The sequence below is a fragment of the Anomalospiza imberbis genome, chromosome 4 (assembly GCF_031753505.1).
Source record: "Anomalospiza imberbis isolate Cuckoo-Finch-1a 21T00152 chromosome 4, ASM3175350v1, whole genome shotgun sequence".
Classification (NCBI taxonomy): Eukaryota; Metazoa; Chordata; class Aves; order Passeriformes; family Viduidae; genus Anomalospiza; species Anomalospiza imberbis.
The window spans coordinates 3,313,659-3,332,255 of NC_089684.1; the positions used below are offsets into that span (position 1 = coordinate 3,313,659).

At 39.4% G+C, this 18,597-nt stretch overlaps 1 protein-coding gene across 1 annotated transcript; it reads left to right on the plus strand.

The window, feature by feature from the left end:
• The first annotated feature begins 106 nt into the window (after nucleotides 1-106).
• VPS37A (VPS37A subunit of ESCRT-I) lies at nucleotides 107-13,453 on the plus strand. Its single transcript, XM_068186838.1, has 12 exons — nucleotides 107-336; nucleotides 3,694-3,768; nucleotides 4,738-4,852; nucleotides 5,715-5,815; nucleotides 6,710-6,926; nucleotides 7,928-7,998; nucleotides 10,111-10,238; nucleotides 10,327-10,385; nucleotides 10,477-10,545; nucleotides 12,242-12,385; nucleotides 13,123-13,203; nucleotides 13,384-13,453. Exons 1-11 carry the CDS (start codon nucleotides 206-208, stop codon nucleotides 13,201-13,203), a joined length of 1,191 nt encoding a protein of 396 aa, XP_068042939.1. The 5' UTR covers nucleotides 107-205; the 3' UTR covers nucleotides 13,384-13,453.
• Nucleotides 13,454-18,597: the final 5,144 nt, after the last annotated feature.

The window sequence follows — 18,597 nt, forward strand, 5'->3', positions numbered from 1 at the left end:
CCCGCCCCACCCCGCCCCCTCTCCCCTCTGGCCAATCGCCGGCCGCGCCGCCGCTCCCTCGCGCCCCGCCCCGCCCCGCCCCGCCCCGCCCTCCCCCGGGCGGCGGCGGCGGCCGCCGTCGCGCGCAGGCGCGCGCGGGCGCTTCGGTCGGGTGCGCGCGGCGCCGCGGGTGCGCCCGCGCCCCTCCGGTGCCGCCGCGCGCGCGATGAACTGGCTGTTCCCGCTCGCCAAGGGCGGCGGCGGCGCCGCCCCCGCCTCCGCCGCGCCGCCCGCGCGCACCGGCCTCCAGCAGCAGCGGCAGCGCCAGGTCGAGTCGCTGCGCGCCGCGCACGCCTCGTGAGTGGCCGCGGCGGGCGGGCGCGCGGGCGGGCGCGGGAGGGCCGCGCCGGGTCGCCCGTCCCGGGGCCGCGGCGGTAGCGCGTCGTGTCTCCCTGGGCGCGGCCACGGGGACCCGGCTGCGCGCCGTCCCCTCCCCGTGAGGCCTGGCTGGGTGCTCGCCGCGGCCGTGTGGGTAAACAGGGCCCCCCCGAGCCGGCGGCGCCGCGGCCCGGGCCGGCCCAAGCCGCGCCGGCCCGGGCCGAAGCGTCCCGCCGGGCGAGACTGCGGCGTCCCCGCCGAAGGCCGGTGGGATGTGGGACCCCGGCGGCTGGGAGGAGGAATTCGGAACCTGAAAGCGCGGTTGGCTGCCGGGGAGGCGTCCCCGCTGGCTTTGATGTGGCCTGGCCGGGTAATCGGGCGCAAGTCGCCGTGCCCGGTTTCACCTGCCATTGACCGGAAAGCCTGCTCGTGGGTCGTAGTGTCTTCAAAAAGACGCGACTGCGACTTGGGATAAAACCTCTCTGGAAGCTGCTTGCAGTAGCGCACTTGATTAAAAGTTAAGACTAGAACATAGAGCGCCAAGGAGTTGTGGGTCACGGTGGCCTTGACGGCAGTGGCACAGGGGCATAGCAGCCCTACTGGCTTTACAAACTGTTTTTCCTGGTGTTCAGTGCTGCCTGCTAAACACTGGCTGCTCCTTAAAAACTAGTTTTGTTTACATGGTCGGAAGAGGCCAGTTCTGTTTACTCCTGTTCAACATCCACAGTTTTTAAAGCAAAACAGTTTATCCTGAGGTACTCCCTCTTGGCAGTGTGCTGCCTTGTTTTGCCTAGTCTTTTAAAACTCTTCACGTTTTAAAAGGAGATCCACATTTCATACTTTTGAAGTTATAGTTACAGCGAAGTAAGCATTCTACTGACATACAACTTCTCAGGATTTCTGTAGAACTGAAATGGTAGCTGCCGCCAAAATAATTCAGAAAAAGGACAAAGAATGTTTCCTGTCACATCAGACTGATGCTAGGAGTGGAAGAGATATTCAATGTATTTCCAAGTTTAATAACTGCACATAGTTTGCATTCCTAATATTTAGAATTATCATACAGGAGACATAAATATAATGGTATTCTAAGTATTGTAGCTTGAATAAACTTAAGTCAGTTCAGAGCCAATTTCACAGATATTTTGGAGACAGTTCACTCTTCTAAGGAGCTGTTCCTGTGGGCATATAGGAGCTTAGTTAACTTAAAAGTTTTTGTTGGGCTGGCCTTACTTGGACTTTTGCTTACGCCCGCTTATTTCAAATCTGTCAGTGAGATGAGCTCATCCTGAATTAAGTCCCCAAAAAGGAGATCATTTTTTGTCAGTCAGCTTGCTGAAATGGTTTGCTACTGTTTGTGCAGGCACCAGCTCAAGCATAGGAGAGGGGGAAATGGATGCTGTAGCCAGGAATTGAGGTGAGGGGTAGCTGCCCAAATGTCATTCCTTTATGAGTATTCTTGTTGCTCTTCACCAAAATGCTTACAGTTCTTGGTATGGTGTAGTTAACTAAGTCAAGTTTGGTTTGTGTTGTCTTAGGTCATAAAAGCTCAGGTATGTGTGATCTTAATTTCAGCAAAACAGCTAGCTTTCCTGTATATAATCCCCCACAGGTTAGGAGCTTGAATTTTAAAAAAATCAAGCTGTGTACTCATTCCCACTTGGGGAAGCAACAACTAAGGTTATTAGTTCAAGGTTTCGCTTAAGCAGGGTTTTAACTATTTAAAGAGTTCAATGACATTCTGGCTTTCTTGTTCCTCACTCCCTGTCCTCATCTTTCTCCCCAGTTTCCACATGAGTGTAGTGTAATTATATACCTGTCTCAGAAGGATTTTGCAACAGGCTAATGAGAAGTGTGACAGATGATTACAGGGCAGGAATGTGCTTGAGAGATTCCGGGGAGAATCCTTCAAGTTAAGAATGAGGAGGTGCACTTTGTGTGGTGTAACACAGCAGAACCCTTGATTTGAATTCTCCTGTGCTGAAGATATGTGATATTTTCTTCAAACAGCATGTGATTTCAGAGGGAAAGAGTAAATACTGAGTTGTCCATGAGAGGAATAAGATCAGGCTGCAGAAAGCAAGATTCCTAGCCGAGTTACTGTCTTACTCCCATTTGTTCCCCAAGCTCTTGAAGACTTCGTTTTGAAGTCTTAAATTCTATGCCCCAGTAGTGCTTTGGAAGGACACAAAACACTCCCAGTACTACTCTTAACACACATTTGGAGGTAATGTGTTCTGGGTTTCTTGAGAAAGGACTTGTATGGAGTGTACCTGGCAGTGGATGGAGGAGCATTTCTGAAGTTGGATCAAAAGTTGGGAACGCCCGTCTGCCATTATTTGCCGTGGGAGCCGTGTTCCTTCCCCTGTATAAAGGATCCTTAAATTATAGAGAAGACTGTTATTAACCAGGTGCAAGGAAACATACGTGGAAAAGCAATCAGTTGCTTTTACAGTTTGTTTTGATTCATTATAAGATCAAGCTAACTTTCTGCCTTTCTGTCTTTTACTCTCAGCTTAGATATTGTCTATTGTATCGTCTAGAAATTCTACTTCCAAGCTAAGTCTTCATCTCCACCTCCTCCACATTCTCTGGGGTGCTCACTTTCAAAACACTCTTGCTGTGTGTAGAAATTGTATAATGCTTTGAGTATTGTAATCAACTTCCTATTAATGTAACTCCTTTCATGATTTTTTTTCGTTCTATAATTTACCTGCTGCAGGAAGAACAAATTTGGATTCGGCCTTAGTAGATTTTGTAAGGTCATTGGTCCTTTTAGGAGGGCTTGGGTCTTGAGTGTCACTGGAGCTTTACATTGATGAAAGTAGCTCTCTAATCTAATAAATGTTCTACATACTGAACTGAAGGCAGTGTTGCAGAGCAATACTTAGTTATGAACCTGATATAATGCCTTGGGAAAATAAATGTTTAATCAGATAAAATTCAGTATATTAAAGAAACACTGATGTATTGTCTTAAATTAAGCCAGTAAGGGGAGAAAGATAAGTTGAGATTGTTGTCAGAAGTGTGACATGTGTGACACGTAACATGTCAGAAGTGTGAAATGTGATTTCTCCTAGTATAGTTCCTTTGCTTGTGACCATGTATGATCTACTATGTGACCATGTTTAATCTACTATTTTTTTTTTGCTTTAATCTTAATATTCGATATAGAATACTGAAGGCTATTAAATTACTCCAGCATTTTCAATTTTGTTCTTACAGGACTTTTCCAAACTAAATTGAGTGTAAATGTCTGAGTTCATGCTTGTTTCTTTTAGACTTTTAGCTGTTATATTGGCCATGAAATGGATGCTATCATTTTTTCTTTGACAGCATTACAGAAATACAGAAAGATGTGGAATATCGACTGCCATTCACTGTAAACAACTTGACAATTAATATTAACATGTAAGTAGAGTGAGCTGTGTCTATGCACATCTTGAAAATTAAAATTGTTAAAAAAAAAAGCAGTAATAGAATATAAGTGACTCCTAGCTTATAATTAATTTCAGGAACTATAACCTGGATTTATATTAGTGGTTATAGTGATCTGAGTGGAATTGGCTCTGTACAAGATACAGATGTTCAGCTGAGAGCAAAAACATATTTTACTGTTCTCAGTTCCTAAGATAGCTGTGTGATTTTAGTTGAAGGTAACTAGGGGAAAATGCTTGAGAGATTCTGATAACTTTGATTCCCTACCACTGAAAATAAACTTGATTGGTAATTTCTTAGTCCGCTGTAACTCCATACTCTTACCCTGGTGAGGCTTCTGGACCATAACTCAAGTGATTTATTGTAATATTTCCTGCCAATTTAGTTTGGGCAGACACTTTTACATGGCAAATGTTGATAGTATTCTGTTGACAAGTTTTATATTACTTTGTCCTGCAGAGTTGGCCTAATAGTCTTACAGACTACACCGCATTGTATTTGTAGTAATAACATTTGCATTTGAAAATGTTCTTGTTATGCTGCAGCTTCTTTGTTGTCCATTAGTTGGTCAGAGCACGTGCTAATAAAACCAGGGCTGGAGGTTCAGTGCCTGTATGGGCCATGCACTTATGAGCTGGACTCAGTGATCTTGTGGGTCCCTTCCAACTCAGAATATTCTGGGATAATGGCTCCTTTGTTATACTAAAATTTTGCCCAGTAAATGATCTCTCCAGTTTTGTAGAAGTCTGGTACTCCAATCTGTTGGACTTCTAATTTTGTAACTGAATAATCTTTTTGTATGCTTCATTCTTTGTGTACTTCTCCATAACAGTTCTCATAGAAAAGTATGTTTATGTAATTAATTTTTGTTTGCATAAGAAGCCTTCTTATGCAGACTTTATCGGGGTGTCACTGTAGTAATAATTATTCTTGTATTTGCAGTTTGCTTCCACCTCAATTTCCTCAGGAAAAACCAGTCATCAGTGTTTTCCCACCTGTGAGACATCATTTAATGGACAAGCAGGGAGTATATGTGACTGGTCCATTAATAAGTAATGTATGTATAATTTGTAGCTTTCACTCAGATCTACTGTTAATGGCAATTTTAATACATGTCACACTAGATTATTGTTAATACTCCTGGTAAAAAAGATTAGTATAGATCCTAATCTCTTTCAAACTGTATTTCAGGGCCTGAAAACAAATTCAGAAGTGTTCAGTAGTTATTCTAGTTACTCTTTTACTGATACCATTTCTGACTTGAATATTCCATGTATCTAAAACTGTTTTAAGTTATGAAGGCTTAGAAAATTTCTATCACATTTTTTTGGTTATGGTTAATTGCACAGGTCTTCCAGTTACATTCCAGTGTATTACAAATAAAGGAGAGGGATGCTTTAAGACAGTTTTGTAACATAGTTCTTTCTAGCCTAATCCTATTAGAATGGCGTCAAGGTTTTAGCTCGAATATTCAGGATTTTAATATGCTGGACTTTTTGTCAACAAGATTGTCCTCTTTTCTTTTTGAGTGGATGGAGGTTCTGACTCCCTTAGATTGTCGTTAGTGCCTTTGTCCTCAGATATTTTAATTTTTTTTAATTCTTCTGTTGTTTGCACAAATGTAACTTGGTAACTAAAGTGGGGTTTTTTGGTTCTTCAATAGAAATGTGGTACTTCATTGGCTCTCCACTGACAATGGAATATACAAAAGACTTATGGTTTCTGTTCAATTCTGGGTTGCTTTATCACTTTATTTGGAGCTTATGTATTCAGAGTTTGGATTAGCTAGTATGTCTGAAATAGATTTTCAGCACTGTTATGTGGGTATAGTAAACAATCAAGTTCAGCATATTTTGGAACTCTTGGATTCCAGACATAATTTTTCTTCTTCTTTTGATTTTGTTTTGTGTTTTTCCCAGTTTACAATGCATTCAGATCTTGGAAAAATTATTCAGAGTTTACTGGATGAGTTTTGGAAGAATCCTCCAGTTCTAGCTCCTAGCTCAGCATCATTTCCATAGTAAGTTATCTAAACATAATAAATGTCTATTAATTTTTTAGAAAGAGACTAAACCAGTTATAAGGGGGGCAAGGACAGGACTAATGTAATGGATATAATGGAAGAATTAGATTCCCTGTCTTGCACAGTTTCATGTGCATGGTGGATGACCTGATTGTTTTTAGAAGACACACTAGATTTCATTGGAGTTACTGCATCAACGTGCCTGATGTAACTTTATATCCATTTTCTTGAAAAAGAAAGTTTTACATTATCAGATGAAATCTGAAATTTGCTGTATCTCATGATCTGAGCAGTTGTGTTTTTTCATATTCTGTTCATAATCTCCCAGGATTAGGGCAATTCTTCTTGCACCATCTGCAGCAGAAATGATATGATTTAAAGAATTGTATTAAATTCAAATTGTATCAGTACAACTGTGGTTCTTATGGCTGACAGTGATACTAAGTTTAGATGTGGCTGCAGTTGTAAATTTAAAAAAAATAATTCATGTTATTTAGAAGTAATTACATGTGTGTTGCCCAAGCTATTGAATGCTATACCATAAATAAGAACTGATGTATGACGCAGATGTTTTTCTCACAACTTTAGGATGGAAACAATTTAAAATGCTGTCATAAGTTTTTGAGAAGTAGTTTTCTAATAATTAAGAGTATAGATGTGTATTTGGCTGTTCTACAAGAATGTAGATTAATGGATTTCTAGACTATATTGCAATATAAGACAGAAAAGCTTATTACTTTGGAAGTAACTGAGAACAGAAAATACAAAGTTTATGGCCACTTGAAAATTGATTCTTATGTCTTATATGTGGTTTGGTAATTATAATTCAATTGACAAGAGATGTGCTGTAAGCAGTTTGTTGCTCATGGTTGTGGTTTTGTTTGTTTTTAGCCTTTTCAACAAACCAGCTGGAATGCCTCCTTTTGCTCCTCAGGGGTTTCCATTTCTCCCTCCATATCCACCTCAAGAAACAAACAGAACAATGGCACCCATGCCCATTTCTGAATCTGTTTCTTCAAGCTACACTACAGACAAGCCTGCTGCTCCCTCCTATGGTTTGATTGCTGATCTGCCCCTGCCTGTTCCGACAGCAGAAGCGGTGCTGCAGGTCGGTGTGCTGAGTTTTTGCTGCTTAAGCTGTCAGACACTGGATATGAGTTCCCTTAGGGGCACACAGGGCATTGCTGTAAAACTCAAGGAAGCAACTGAGTGAGCGCACTTCATTCTTTTGCTGGTGTAAACAAAACTGAAACAAAACTGGCATTCTGGCTTTGATGAAGAAGTTTTTAGAACTTGAAGTCAGAGCAACAAGTTTGTCTGAGTTTCAATGAAACTCGTGCGATGCTAAGGGTCTTTGATTATAGGGGGTATTGTTTTGGAGCTGCACTCCCCCATAGGGCAGCTGTAGCTGTATCTCCAACCACAGAAAATGTTTTTTTCTTGCTTTCTTTCCTGCTCAGAACCTATTAGGTGAGGGCAATGTACAATCTCAAGTCTTTATATGTAGCATTTTATCTTGTATGTTTATACTTAAGCTCCCTATTGCTGATGAACTCTGGAAGGAATTTTATTTTTAATAAAACTTTGTATCTAAATGTTTAGTCCTGAATCAAATCACGTCTATAGAAACAAGTTTTCTTAGACTTGGAAAGCACTTTTGTGGCTTTATGGAATTTAAATTTTCTACAACTGTTTTTTCCTTGTCTAAAACATTCCTTTTCTGAGGGATTATAGCTCTAAAAACCACATGAAAGAGTAATGTCTCTCTCAAATGTCAATCTCCTTCTCTGTTCTCACTTTGTGAGTTTTACTATTCCCGTGTATTTCCTCAGTCATTCAACTGCTTTCAAATGAAGGACATGGCAGAATAGAATTATTTTCCTCCAATACTGACTCATCTTTTGTGACATGTCACCCCAAACATCTTCAAGCATTTTGTTGCATTGGTTGAGTTGTTTTCTGTTCAGAGACTAGTGCTACTGCTTCTGACTGTTTTTCCTGCTTCTCTTGTTGGTGGAAAATATTCATCTTCAGTTCTTGATTAATCAGGTTAAATATCAAGAAACTGCACTTCAAAAATCTACTAAGCATTTCTAAATTTTGATTCAGGTTGGCCAGAATGGATTTACATACAAGATGCCTGATATTCCTGATACCTTTCCAGAACTCTCAGAACTAAGGTAAATTATCAGAAAGTAGCTGAACTTTCCATAGTTATTAAAAGGCACTGCACTGTCCTACTGGCCTGTATCTGATTTTTGTCAGAAGTCTGTACGCATCACTCAAAGGGTTTTGTAGAAATTATACTTAGGGGAACTACCACATAGCAAAGTGTTGGAGTCAGAAAATAACCCTGCTTTATATTCATATGTGCTGCTTCTTTAGGGTTTTGTCAGCAGGAACAGTACTTGACTCAACACCATCATTTTTACTTTTTCTTACTATCAGTGTTTTGCTATTTTCTGAGGCCTTTAAGGGACTTAATTTCTAGTAATTCAATAAGCATAACTTTTGAAGGAGGAAATGGGACAGCTTGAGGCTGGTTCAAAAATTACATTATCATAAAGTCCAAAGGACTGTAGTGCAAGGTGAATGGGGAATTGTTTTGTGAGCAGCTCAGCATGTTCAGGGGAGGCTGGGTTAGACAAATCCAGGTGGTAAATGTGTCTGTTGTCCCAGTGCTAATCACTGCTACATCTGAATACTTCATACAGATACTACACAAATATTTTCATCTGTTTGTCATTATTCAAACAAACTGTATTAGTTATTACCCCCAGCAGCTTGCTCAGATCTAATGAGACAATTTCCTAGATCAGTTATGTGAGGTAGAATAGATTACAAATTCGCTATAAACGCCTTGAGATCTCACATCTTTCTGGTGGTGTCGTAGTTAAGTAATTGAAAACTATGTCCTTTCAACTGGGGTGGCTTTTTCTTTTCCTTTGACATTTTCCAAAGAGCCTGTTTAGTTTAGCTGACTTAGCTTTTAAGTTCTGGCAGCGTCCTTATCACGTAACAGCAAATTAAGATTTTTGCAGGGAAGTGTAATTTGTTAAATCATTCTAATCAAGCCTAGTCTTTCAAGAAGACTGGATTAAAATTCCATGATTCTCCTGTTGGTTGTTTAATTGAATGACAGTGGTATTGCAGCTGGTCTGAATAGTTTTGTTCTGTATAGGTGGCACGGTTTTGGTAATAGGGGCTTGTTGAGTGGCCTTTGTGAGAAAGGGTCAGGAGCTGCGCCTGTGCCAGGCACAACTGGTTTGGCAGCAGACCCACTGCAGGACTGCTGAGTCCATTAGTGAAGCAGGCACTGCCTCTGAAAACATTTTAGAAAGAGCAGAGGCAGTGAGGATTGAGGGGAGGAATGGAAAAATGTGATAATCCTGCAAACACCAAGGTCAGGAACAAGGGGGAGAAGGAGGTGCTCCAAGTACCCGAGCAGTTACTTTTCCGCAGCCCACAGAAGTTTTGGAAAAGACCACAGTAGAACAGGTATTTTAAAAATGTTCCCTGTAGCTGAGAGGTCTATGCTGGAGCAGTCACCCACACTGCAGTCCGGGAAGGACCCAATATTGGAGCAGGCAGATACGCCCTGAAAGAAACTGCAGCCAGGTATTACCCAGACTGGAGTAGTCTCTCCTGCCAGGAGCTGACTGTAGTCTGTGGAGCAGGGGTAAAGTGTGAGAAGGAAGGAGAAGCAGAGATGAACTGTTAGGGCCTGACTACTACACTTGCAGTTCCCCCTTTGCCCCAAGGAGAGGGAGACAGGGGGAGGTAGTGTTAAGCATGAAGGAATGAAGTTGAGCCTGAGGAAAAATGGAGTGAACTGTTTCAGTGTTTGCCTTTCTTGCTTACCATCCAACTCTTACTGTAATTGACAATAAATTCAGGGAAATTTTTCTGATTGTGTTTTGTGTGTGATTGTTACTGGTAAGTGACTTCACTGGTTTTATCTCAACCCCTCACATTTTCCTCCATAGCCTGTTGAGGAGGGGGACTGAGAGAGCAGCTGAGTGGACATCTGGTAGCTCAACACAGTCAGCCCACTATAGTAGCATTATGGGAAGTAAGGCTTGAAATGGGAGATATTTTTTAACATGCTGCTTTTTAAATTCACTGCTGCATGTAGTAGAGCCCATAATCCAGGAAAAAGGGGAAAAATAAGTTGTGGTCATGTGTCATGTATTTGTAAAGTCCCAAAAAATGCCTCAAACTTTGGTGGAAATGAATTACTTTACTTGTGGTGTTTTCAGATCTAAATGTACTTTCTTTCTGTTTGAGTACAGTATTTCACAGCTGACCAGTATGAATGAGCAAGAGGAAGTGTTGCTGGAACAGTTTGTGACTCTTCCACAGCTAAAGCAAGTCATTACTGATAGAGATGAGTTAGTGAAAAGCATTGAAGAGCTGGCAAGTAAGCTGTCAAAATGTTAACATTTGTAGCTTTGCTTGTGAACTAAATCCTCTAAAAAAAAAGTAGTAATGGTGATTTTATTTTTCAGAAAAAAACTTGTTGCTGGAGCCTAGTCTTGAGGCAAAAAGACAGACAGTGTTAGATAAAGTAAGTTAACAATAAAATCATCTTCAGAAATATGAGTGGCAATATCTGGGCTTTTTTAAGGTGATAATGTTCATTTTCTTCTTCCTTCTAGTATGAGCAACTCACGCAAATGAAAGCAGCCTTTGAAAAAAAGATGCAAAGACAGCATGAACTTAGTGAGGTATAATTCCTCCATGGCATCCTTTAAGAATACTTCGATAAATCTGAAGTTTTGATTTGTATCTTTAACTATTAAGAATATTCTTTTGGTTAAACTCTCGTTTAATATGAAGTAGATTAAGTATTTCATCGAATATGAAAAAAATGGGATGATGTACCAAAGAGTTAAAAGCAAAATTATGGGTTTTCTCTTTGGGTTTTTATTTTTTACTGCTACAATAGAAGCAAAGCTGGAAGAAAAGAATGATGTACATCTAGAGCTGTTTAGTATAATCCCAGTCCAAACCAGTTTTAAGAATAGAATAATTTTTAAAGAAGACTTGTTCGATTAATGGTACGCATTTAACATAATGAGTTTGTAAAACTGTACCAGATGAAAGTGCTCAATAACTCAGGAACCTAAATTCTGCAATTCACTAGGCATGCTTACTTCAGGCAATATGCTCTATTGCAAAAACCCAACCAAAAAGTTGCATGATGGCAAACCGAATGATTTCGTAGGCGATCTAAATGTATTAGAGGTTTACTCACTTGAAAATCAGGATAGTCTGACTTCTGATGCCTCCTTTGACTTTAAAGTGGGCAGAGGTAGTTGACATGGACAAACCACCTATTTTTTGCAAGAAACCACTTACGAACAGGACATAATATCCCACTGCTGTAGTGTCACCCTGACACTGTAGTCCCTTTTTTCTAAATTAGATTTGCTGATTCAGTTTAATGATGGATAGGAGGCTGACAGTTGAGGAGTAGCAGTTGAAATTTTCTGCTTTTTTCCCATATATGCTATATCTTCATGTATGTGATGTTTGCTGTGCACTACATGTTACCTCGTGCTCTCTTTCCTTCAAATTTCCAAACAAGTATTTTTACTTGTATTGTGAGTGAATTTTAGTCATCTTTTATTAGAGCAAACTCTCTGTATTTTGCACAAGATTAATTTAAAAGGAAATTTTTAATTACAATAAGGTTTTAAAGTACATAAATAAAAGATTTTTCATAGGGTAGATGAAGGTTAGGCCAAGCATCTAAAATCTGTAATTACCTTCATTTTGTAGTTCTGGCTCTGTACTGGATGGGAATCATGTCCTGATTAACTGCCCAGATATATTTGAGAAAAAAAATATGAAATTGTATGCAATAAACAGAAGTAAGTTTTGAGGTTTATAAGAACAGAAAAATGAGTATACTGATTTAGCCCATCTACTTCAAAGCTTTTAGCTTTCCTGTCTTCTTTTTCCTCCACAATCATTTCAAGGGTCTTTCAAAACTGAACAGTAGGTGCTTTTTTACCTTTTTATACTTCTCAGGCTCACAACTGATTTCCAAAAGTAGACTCTATTTATTGAATACACTTGAAATGTTAGTTCTACTCAGAAATCATGCACTTGAGAACTTGTCGGATTTCCAAGCTGGATGCTTTCTACACTGTAGGATAAAAGTTGATAAACTTTTTTCATTTATGTGAATGATTGTATATCAAGACCTACACTAGCAACACTTCTCTCACATTGAAACCTTTCTAGTTTAACAAGCTGTGCTGTAACTTGGAGATGGAATTTCATCTGGTTACTTAGGCTTTTATGTAATAATAGTGCTCTATCCATATATTCCATATTTATATAGGCATTTATCTTCTTGGAAATGTAAGTTTTAACAGACAGGTTAATATTACATTGGACTTTTTATTTTCTTAGAGTTGCAGTCCAAGTGCTCTGCAGGCCAGACTTAAAGTAGCTGCTCACGAAGCTGAAGAGGAGTCTGATACTATTGCAGAAGACTTCTTGGAAGGCAAAACAGAGATAGATGACTTTCTTAGTAGCTTCATGGAAAAGAGAACGGTATGTAATATAGAAGTAGTTCTAACCCAAGACATGTACAACACACGGTGAATAAATTTAGGACTTCTTTTTTTAAGAGTTTGAGCAGTCCTGTGATACAGAGCAGTGCTTTAGTGAGATTTGACAGAAGAAAAAACATCCTTAAATGGCTTCAGTTTATTTAGACTATAATCTGCATTCCAAAGGCACACACTTTTAAGATGGGAGTACTAAGGTGTCTTGCATTAGACCATATTCATGTGCTCTTGCAGATATTTTCGTGCCAATTTCTCCTGTCTTGTATAGTTTTAGGGAAAGGTAGCCACATGGTAAGTTTCAAATTTGGAAGGTTGACATAAAGTGACACGTTGCATTAAACAACCTTAATGTTTAATTTATTAAACTTCTTAAACAAATTCTGTTGATGGCTGTCATCAAATAAGTAACTGAGGTTCAAAAACCACCATTCTTGCTCATGCTGTGATAAAAGTAACTTACCAAGTAGTGTACCTTTCTTTAAAGGTGCCCAATAACTGCATTTTGTAACATTGGAAACAATCCTCTTATAAACAATTTTGGACAGAATAATGTTATCTGTATAGACCATTGTTCAGCCCAAAGCTTGTAAAGGAGGTAGGTCAGGTGGGGTTTTTTTTCTTTAAAGAGTTGGTAAAATAGCTAAATCATTAAGGAGAATCTGCACTATGCATTATAATAAACTGCATTTAGAATTCAGTCTTGTTTGTCTTGTTTCATAGCTCTGCCACTGCAGACGAGCCAAAGAGGAAAAACTTCAACAGGCAATAGCAATGCACAGCCAATTTCATGCTCCACTATAGGTAAACTTGGTTAAACAATTTACCTTATTGTTACATACCTGGTAACTGCTAATGGATTTGTTACAGTGTTTATTGTTCTAATAACACTTTCTGTGGAAATCAAGTATGTTCTGCATCTGTATTTAAAATATAACTTCTGGAGAAATTAAAATATCTAATTATGGAAATTTGTCTTTACAGACTTCCTGCAAGCTACACCTGCCAAGAGAATGAATGAAAACCCCAATAAAGCACACTTTTTAATAACTATTATTTGCAAATAAGCATTTCATCTTATCTGGTTGTATTTATAGAAGAGATTGTATACAGAGTTGGGATGGTTTTTGTACAAATTAGAATGTCTCTTTATATTCTCATTGTACTCAAGAATCCTTCTATTGCAATCTTTGCATTAATTTCTTGTATTTATTGTTGATAGTTACAATATTTAAGTTCCCTGCTGCTATACTCCATTGTTCAGAGATTAAATATCTAAACATGTAATTTTGACTAGCTTTTTACATTTTTATAAAAACATAATTCATATCTTTTGTATTTTGAATTTTAACCATAGATTTGGCTTAATCTGTGAAAGACTTTAAGTGTTGATAGGATTTTGGAAACTAGAAAAGTTATTAATGGAGATTGCCAGTGGATTCACAAGCTGTCTTTTCTTGAAGCCAAAATATTAAAGAACAAGTTTTTTTTTTACTTCTAAGTAATAATAGAAAACTAAGTATAGCTTGTATTGTGTTTTCAATAAGTATATTGGGGATTAAGCAAAGGATGTGTTGGAAAAAAAATATATTGGAATCAAAATAGAATAAATGATATCTGCATAGATTTGGTATGTTGCTTAGTAGCACTGATGCACTGATTTAAAGAGTGGTTTGGTACCTACCACTAATTAAACACAATTTTCATCTAAAAATTTCATTTCCTTTTTTTTTTTCATAAAGGAATAATAAGAAGATCACCTTCCTGTCTCTGTTTTATGCAATATCAATATGTTAATCATGTGAGGAACTCAGAAACACTTTACAAAAACTAGTTCTGAAGTTCTTTGGAAAATAGTTACTTTTTCCTAATTTTAAGAAATAAAGAAACAAATTTGGTTGGAGTTGCATAGTGTCATATGGTAAGGCAAGTGATGGAATTTGAAAGTGAAACTCAGTTCTGTGCTTTAATCATTGTCTCTGGTAAGCTGACAGTCTGGGGATGGGGGTATATCTGGTGAGAATGGTTAGGGCCAAATGCTGTGTTCTGTAGGAGAAAAATACAGATCCTAAATACAAGCACGTATTTTCTCTCTTGCTTTTGTGAGAAGACATAATCTTTTTCTTAACCTTCTCAATGCATTAGGTTTTCATGGAGACAGTCAAGGAGGAAGGAGGGGGAGTAGAAGGAATGGTGCAGTGTTGAGAGTTGTAAATAGGATAAAGTGCTGATTAAGTAATGTATCAGAAATCCTGCTTCTTTCTTGTCAGGAAGCAGTCTGGAGATAAACCTCTTAGCCAAGACTCTACCTGTGTTACGAAGATAGGATCCCAGAACATGGCAGGTTCCAATCTCAGACTACAGTCCAAGCATGTGCTTTTCTATATCACTGATCTTCAGTCCTAAATTTGATATTCTTCCAGCAAAATGTGATATTTCTTTTGAATGGAGAAAAGTGAGTAAGGAAAACCATGTAAGTGCAAGAAGTCTGTTCTACAGGCTAGTGGGTCTTCAATCTCAGCCCTGCCATTTGTTACACTTGTGTGATTGTCCTAAGCTGCTGCTTCTCAGGGTGAGTAAACTATTCACTGGTACTTTACAGGACTTATTTTAAAGCTGATCCAAATTCTGAGATTAAGATGTCCTAAGAAAATAGATCTGTGGTCCAAATCAAAGATACTTTGGTGTCTGAAAAAAAAAATCAGCACTTTATAAGTGGAATGCTGAAGCAATAATTTTAGAGTATCTTATTCCAAAAAATGTTCTGCTTGTATATTGACATAGCACTCCTGCTAATGTGCTAACTAAAGCCTTAGATTGTGTAAACATCCAAGTGGTTCTGAACTTGTTTCTGTGAGTAGTGTGATTTCTGCAGCTCTGGAGAAGAGTTAGATTTAAGTCATCACTGTAACCTTGGCAAAAGGGGTTTTTTGTGCCGAGTTGTTGTTTCTGACCTCTTTCTGAGGATCTGGTTGACACACAAGACTACACACAATTCTGTGCAGAGCTGTTTTTTTGTTGTTGTTTCTTGTGAACAGAGAAAAGGCATGGATGACCAGACATCTGATGTTCTTGCTGTATTGGGCTAGTATCTTCTTTATAGGTTTTATAACAGGATGGGAGGACAGGCTTCTGCTCTCATCTGCCAGGTGTTCTGGTGCTCTGCTGTCACTGAACACTTTAGCCCGGTCACCTTCAGGGGATTTGCTAGTACAAGTTCTGAACACTTCAGCTTTTCCTCTTACGTTACTTTAGTGAGTGAATTTTCAAATTGGGAATTTCTCCATGGAGTCTTTCTGATGGTAGTGGAGTAGAATCTACAAGAAAATGTCACTGTTCAGCGCAAGTTCAGTGTTTGTTGTTCAGGGACTTCAAAGTTAAGTTCTCTTGTCCCTTTCTATTCTCTGATGTCATTGTTACTATTCTTTGGATTTTTTTCCTTATTTTTAGCCCCTTCTGCAGTCACAAACCCATCCTCTAGAAAAGAAGCACACAAGTCTCTGTATTCAATGATGATGTATACTGGATTAGCTGCAGGAATGCTGTCACATCCAAGAATGTCCAGCCTGTTTATGGTCTTTAAGGGCCAACCTGATGCTGATTGGGGTGGTTTTCAAGGGGTTTTTTTGGTTGTTGTTTTGTTTTTCTTTTCTTTTAGTCCTACATTGGTTGTGCCTTCACTGGTCTACTTTCACCAGAAGACTAGGTAGAACACTGATAACACTCTATCAGAGTTAGGGATTTTTGCTTTTAGCATGCTGATAAGCTCACTGTTAAACACATTCTTTACCTCAATTTTTGCCAAAATATGGAGTGTAGGTGTAAATCCAGTTTCCCATAAAGTGTAAGAGAATGGCAGCTGCTGTTAGATGCATATTCTAACGATTTTTGAAATATAAAAGAAATTTTAAGCAATCTGGAATAAAAGGCTATGTACAATGACTTGTTTCTTGGGAGCCTTGCACAATGTCACGCTCAGGTGTTCTCCCAGTGGGAAAGTCAACTCAATGAAAAAGAAATTTAAGAATAAGGAGATGGCTCAGCTCTGATGTTGCAGTTGTTTGCCGGGGGGAGTGTACATTCTGTGTTGTAACTGCTAATTGAGTCTGGGGTCTGCCTAAATTTATTTTGATACCTGATCTCACTGCTAAATCACAGAATGAGTCAGGTTAGAAAGGTCCACACTTGGGTCATTTGGTCAAACCTCCCTGCGCAAGCAGGGTCATCCTAGAGTACATGGGACAGGATTGTGTCCAGATGGTTCTTGACTATCTCTAGTGTGGGTGACTCCCCGGTCTCTCTGGGCAACTGTTCCAGTGCTCAGTCACCCACACAGTACAGAACTGCCTCATCATCAGGTGGAACTTTCTGGACATCCGTTTCTGCCATTTGCCTCTTGTGATATTGTTCAGCACCACAAAGAAAAACCTGGCTCCATCCTCTTGAAGCCCTTCCTTCAGATACTTACAGACATTGACGGGGTCCCCTCTCAGTCTTCACCAGCCTAAACAGGCCCAGCTCCCTCAGCCTGTTCTCTTAAGTGATGTGATCCACTTATCTTTGTTGCGCTCTGCTGGAATGGTTCCAGGAGCTCCATGTCTTCCTTGTACTGAGGAACCCAGAACTACTCTTCCCCAGGTTGAATTTTGTTGAATTTCCTCTCTGCCCATCCCTCCACTCCACTGAGATCCTTCTGAAGGGCTGCACAGCACTCTGGGGTATTTGCTGCTCCTCCCCACTCTGTGTCATCAGTGAACTTGCTGAGGAGGCACCATGCCAGCCAGCACTGCAAACAAGGGACTAGTAAAGTCAGTTCTAAGCTGTATGTACTATAGTTTTGTTGTTTGCACTTTACATACTCTGGCAGCTTTGCCACTTAGGACCTGGACCAAATGTGGAAGTTAGAAACCTTACCGTTTTATACATGTCCAAGTTCTAACTACTCCCTTCAAATACTAGAATAAATTTTTATAAAATAGATATTTGAGAGACCTTCAGTTAAAACTCTGGCAACAAAGTCAAGTATCACAGCCTTAATTATTCTGAACAGTAAATACTGTAATGTGTTAAACTTACAAATAAAGGCTTTAGGATTTTAATATATCTTGTAGTCTTACAACTTACACATACAGTTGGGTATTGCAGGACTTTTTGAGTGGATACAGAATTGTGTTGGAAGTGGATGCAGTACAGTACTCAAGGAAAAACCTTTATCTTCATGTGCAGTGGTTTGAGCTTTTCCTGTTCAATCATTTAAACAGCAGTAATTCTTGGAGCTACCTTAACTAAAATAGGCTTTAAAAACCTGTATTGCATCACCGGCTTATGAAAAGGCCTTGTTTTGGTCAGATATCTGTAGACATAAAAAATTCTATGCAGTAATAAGCTATAAAGAGAAACTATATTTCAATAATAAGGGAATACCTCAATAGAAAGAACTGTGTTCTTTAGGCTTCAGAAACAGAATAAATTTATCTGAATAACCTTAGCAACAGACTTAGTCCTTGCCTGAATTTGGTTGTGTTTCTGTTCAACCTGTAAAGTTTCATTAGCTTCTTTACAGAATGATTTGTATTAAAAGACTAGTACATTTTATTTTAACATTTAACATGATTTGATTTGCTGGTTTCAGGTGCTTTACTGGCAATTTACATAATATAAGTAAATTTGAATGTTTATTTTATCTTCTTATGCCTGCACTCTGGCACCTCTCTGAATTCAGGGTTTACAGTACACTTGGCTCTAGATCTTTGGCATATTTTTCGTGTGTCTTAGTACCGTCATAAGCTGACCTACTTTAAACTCATCCAACACATGTTCCTCCCTTCCCAAAGGAATTGTCAGCGACTTACGCGTCCTTGGAGGATTTTTCAGTCACCGCGGTGTTTACCTCTCGCTGCGCTGCAGTTTAAGGGTGACCAGCCAAACTAAAAGCTGCACTCAGCCTTCAACCTGCACCCAGAAACAGCCCCTGGCCTTAGCTGTGTTCGTGATCTACTTGAGAACTCTTGTATGCAGTTCAGGGCTGTGTCCATATAAAAGCACTGGTAGCTGGTCAGCAGTGATAACATTCTTGCCTTCATTGCAAAGGCTATCCCCACTTTGCTGCCGTTTTATTGTTGGTTTGTGTCATCTCTCATGCTGTGAACCCGTGCCCTGGCTTGCTTCTGTCTTCAAAGAACGTGGTTCCCTGCCTTA

Bases quoted from the DNA above. Each gene is read 5' to 3' on its own strand.
- VPS37A (XM_068186838.1), top strand. From the start codon at position 206: ATGAACTGGCTGTTCCCGCTCGCCAAGGGCGGCGGCGGCGCCGCCCCC. The intron at 4,853-5,714 runs GTATGTATAATT...TGTTTTTCCCAG, and splicing joins CTGGTCCATTAATAAGTAAT to TTTACAATGCATTCAGATCT. The intron at 6,927-7,927 runs GTCGGTGTGCTG...ATTTTGATTCAG, and splicing joins CAGCAGAAGCGGTGCTGCAG to GTTGGCCAGAATGGATTTAC.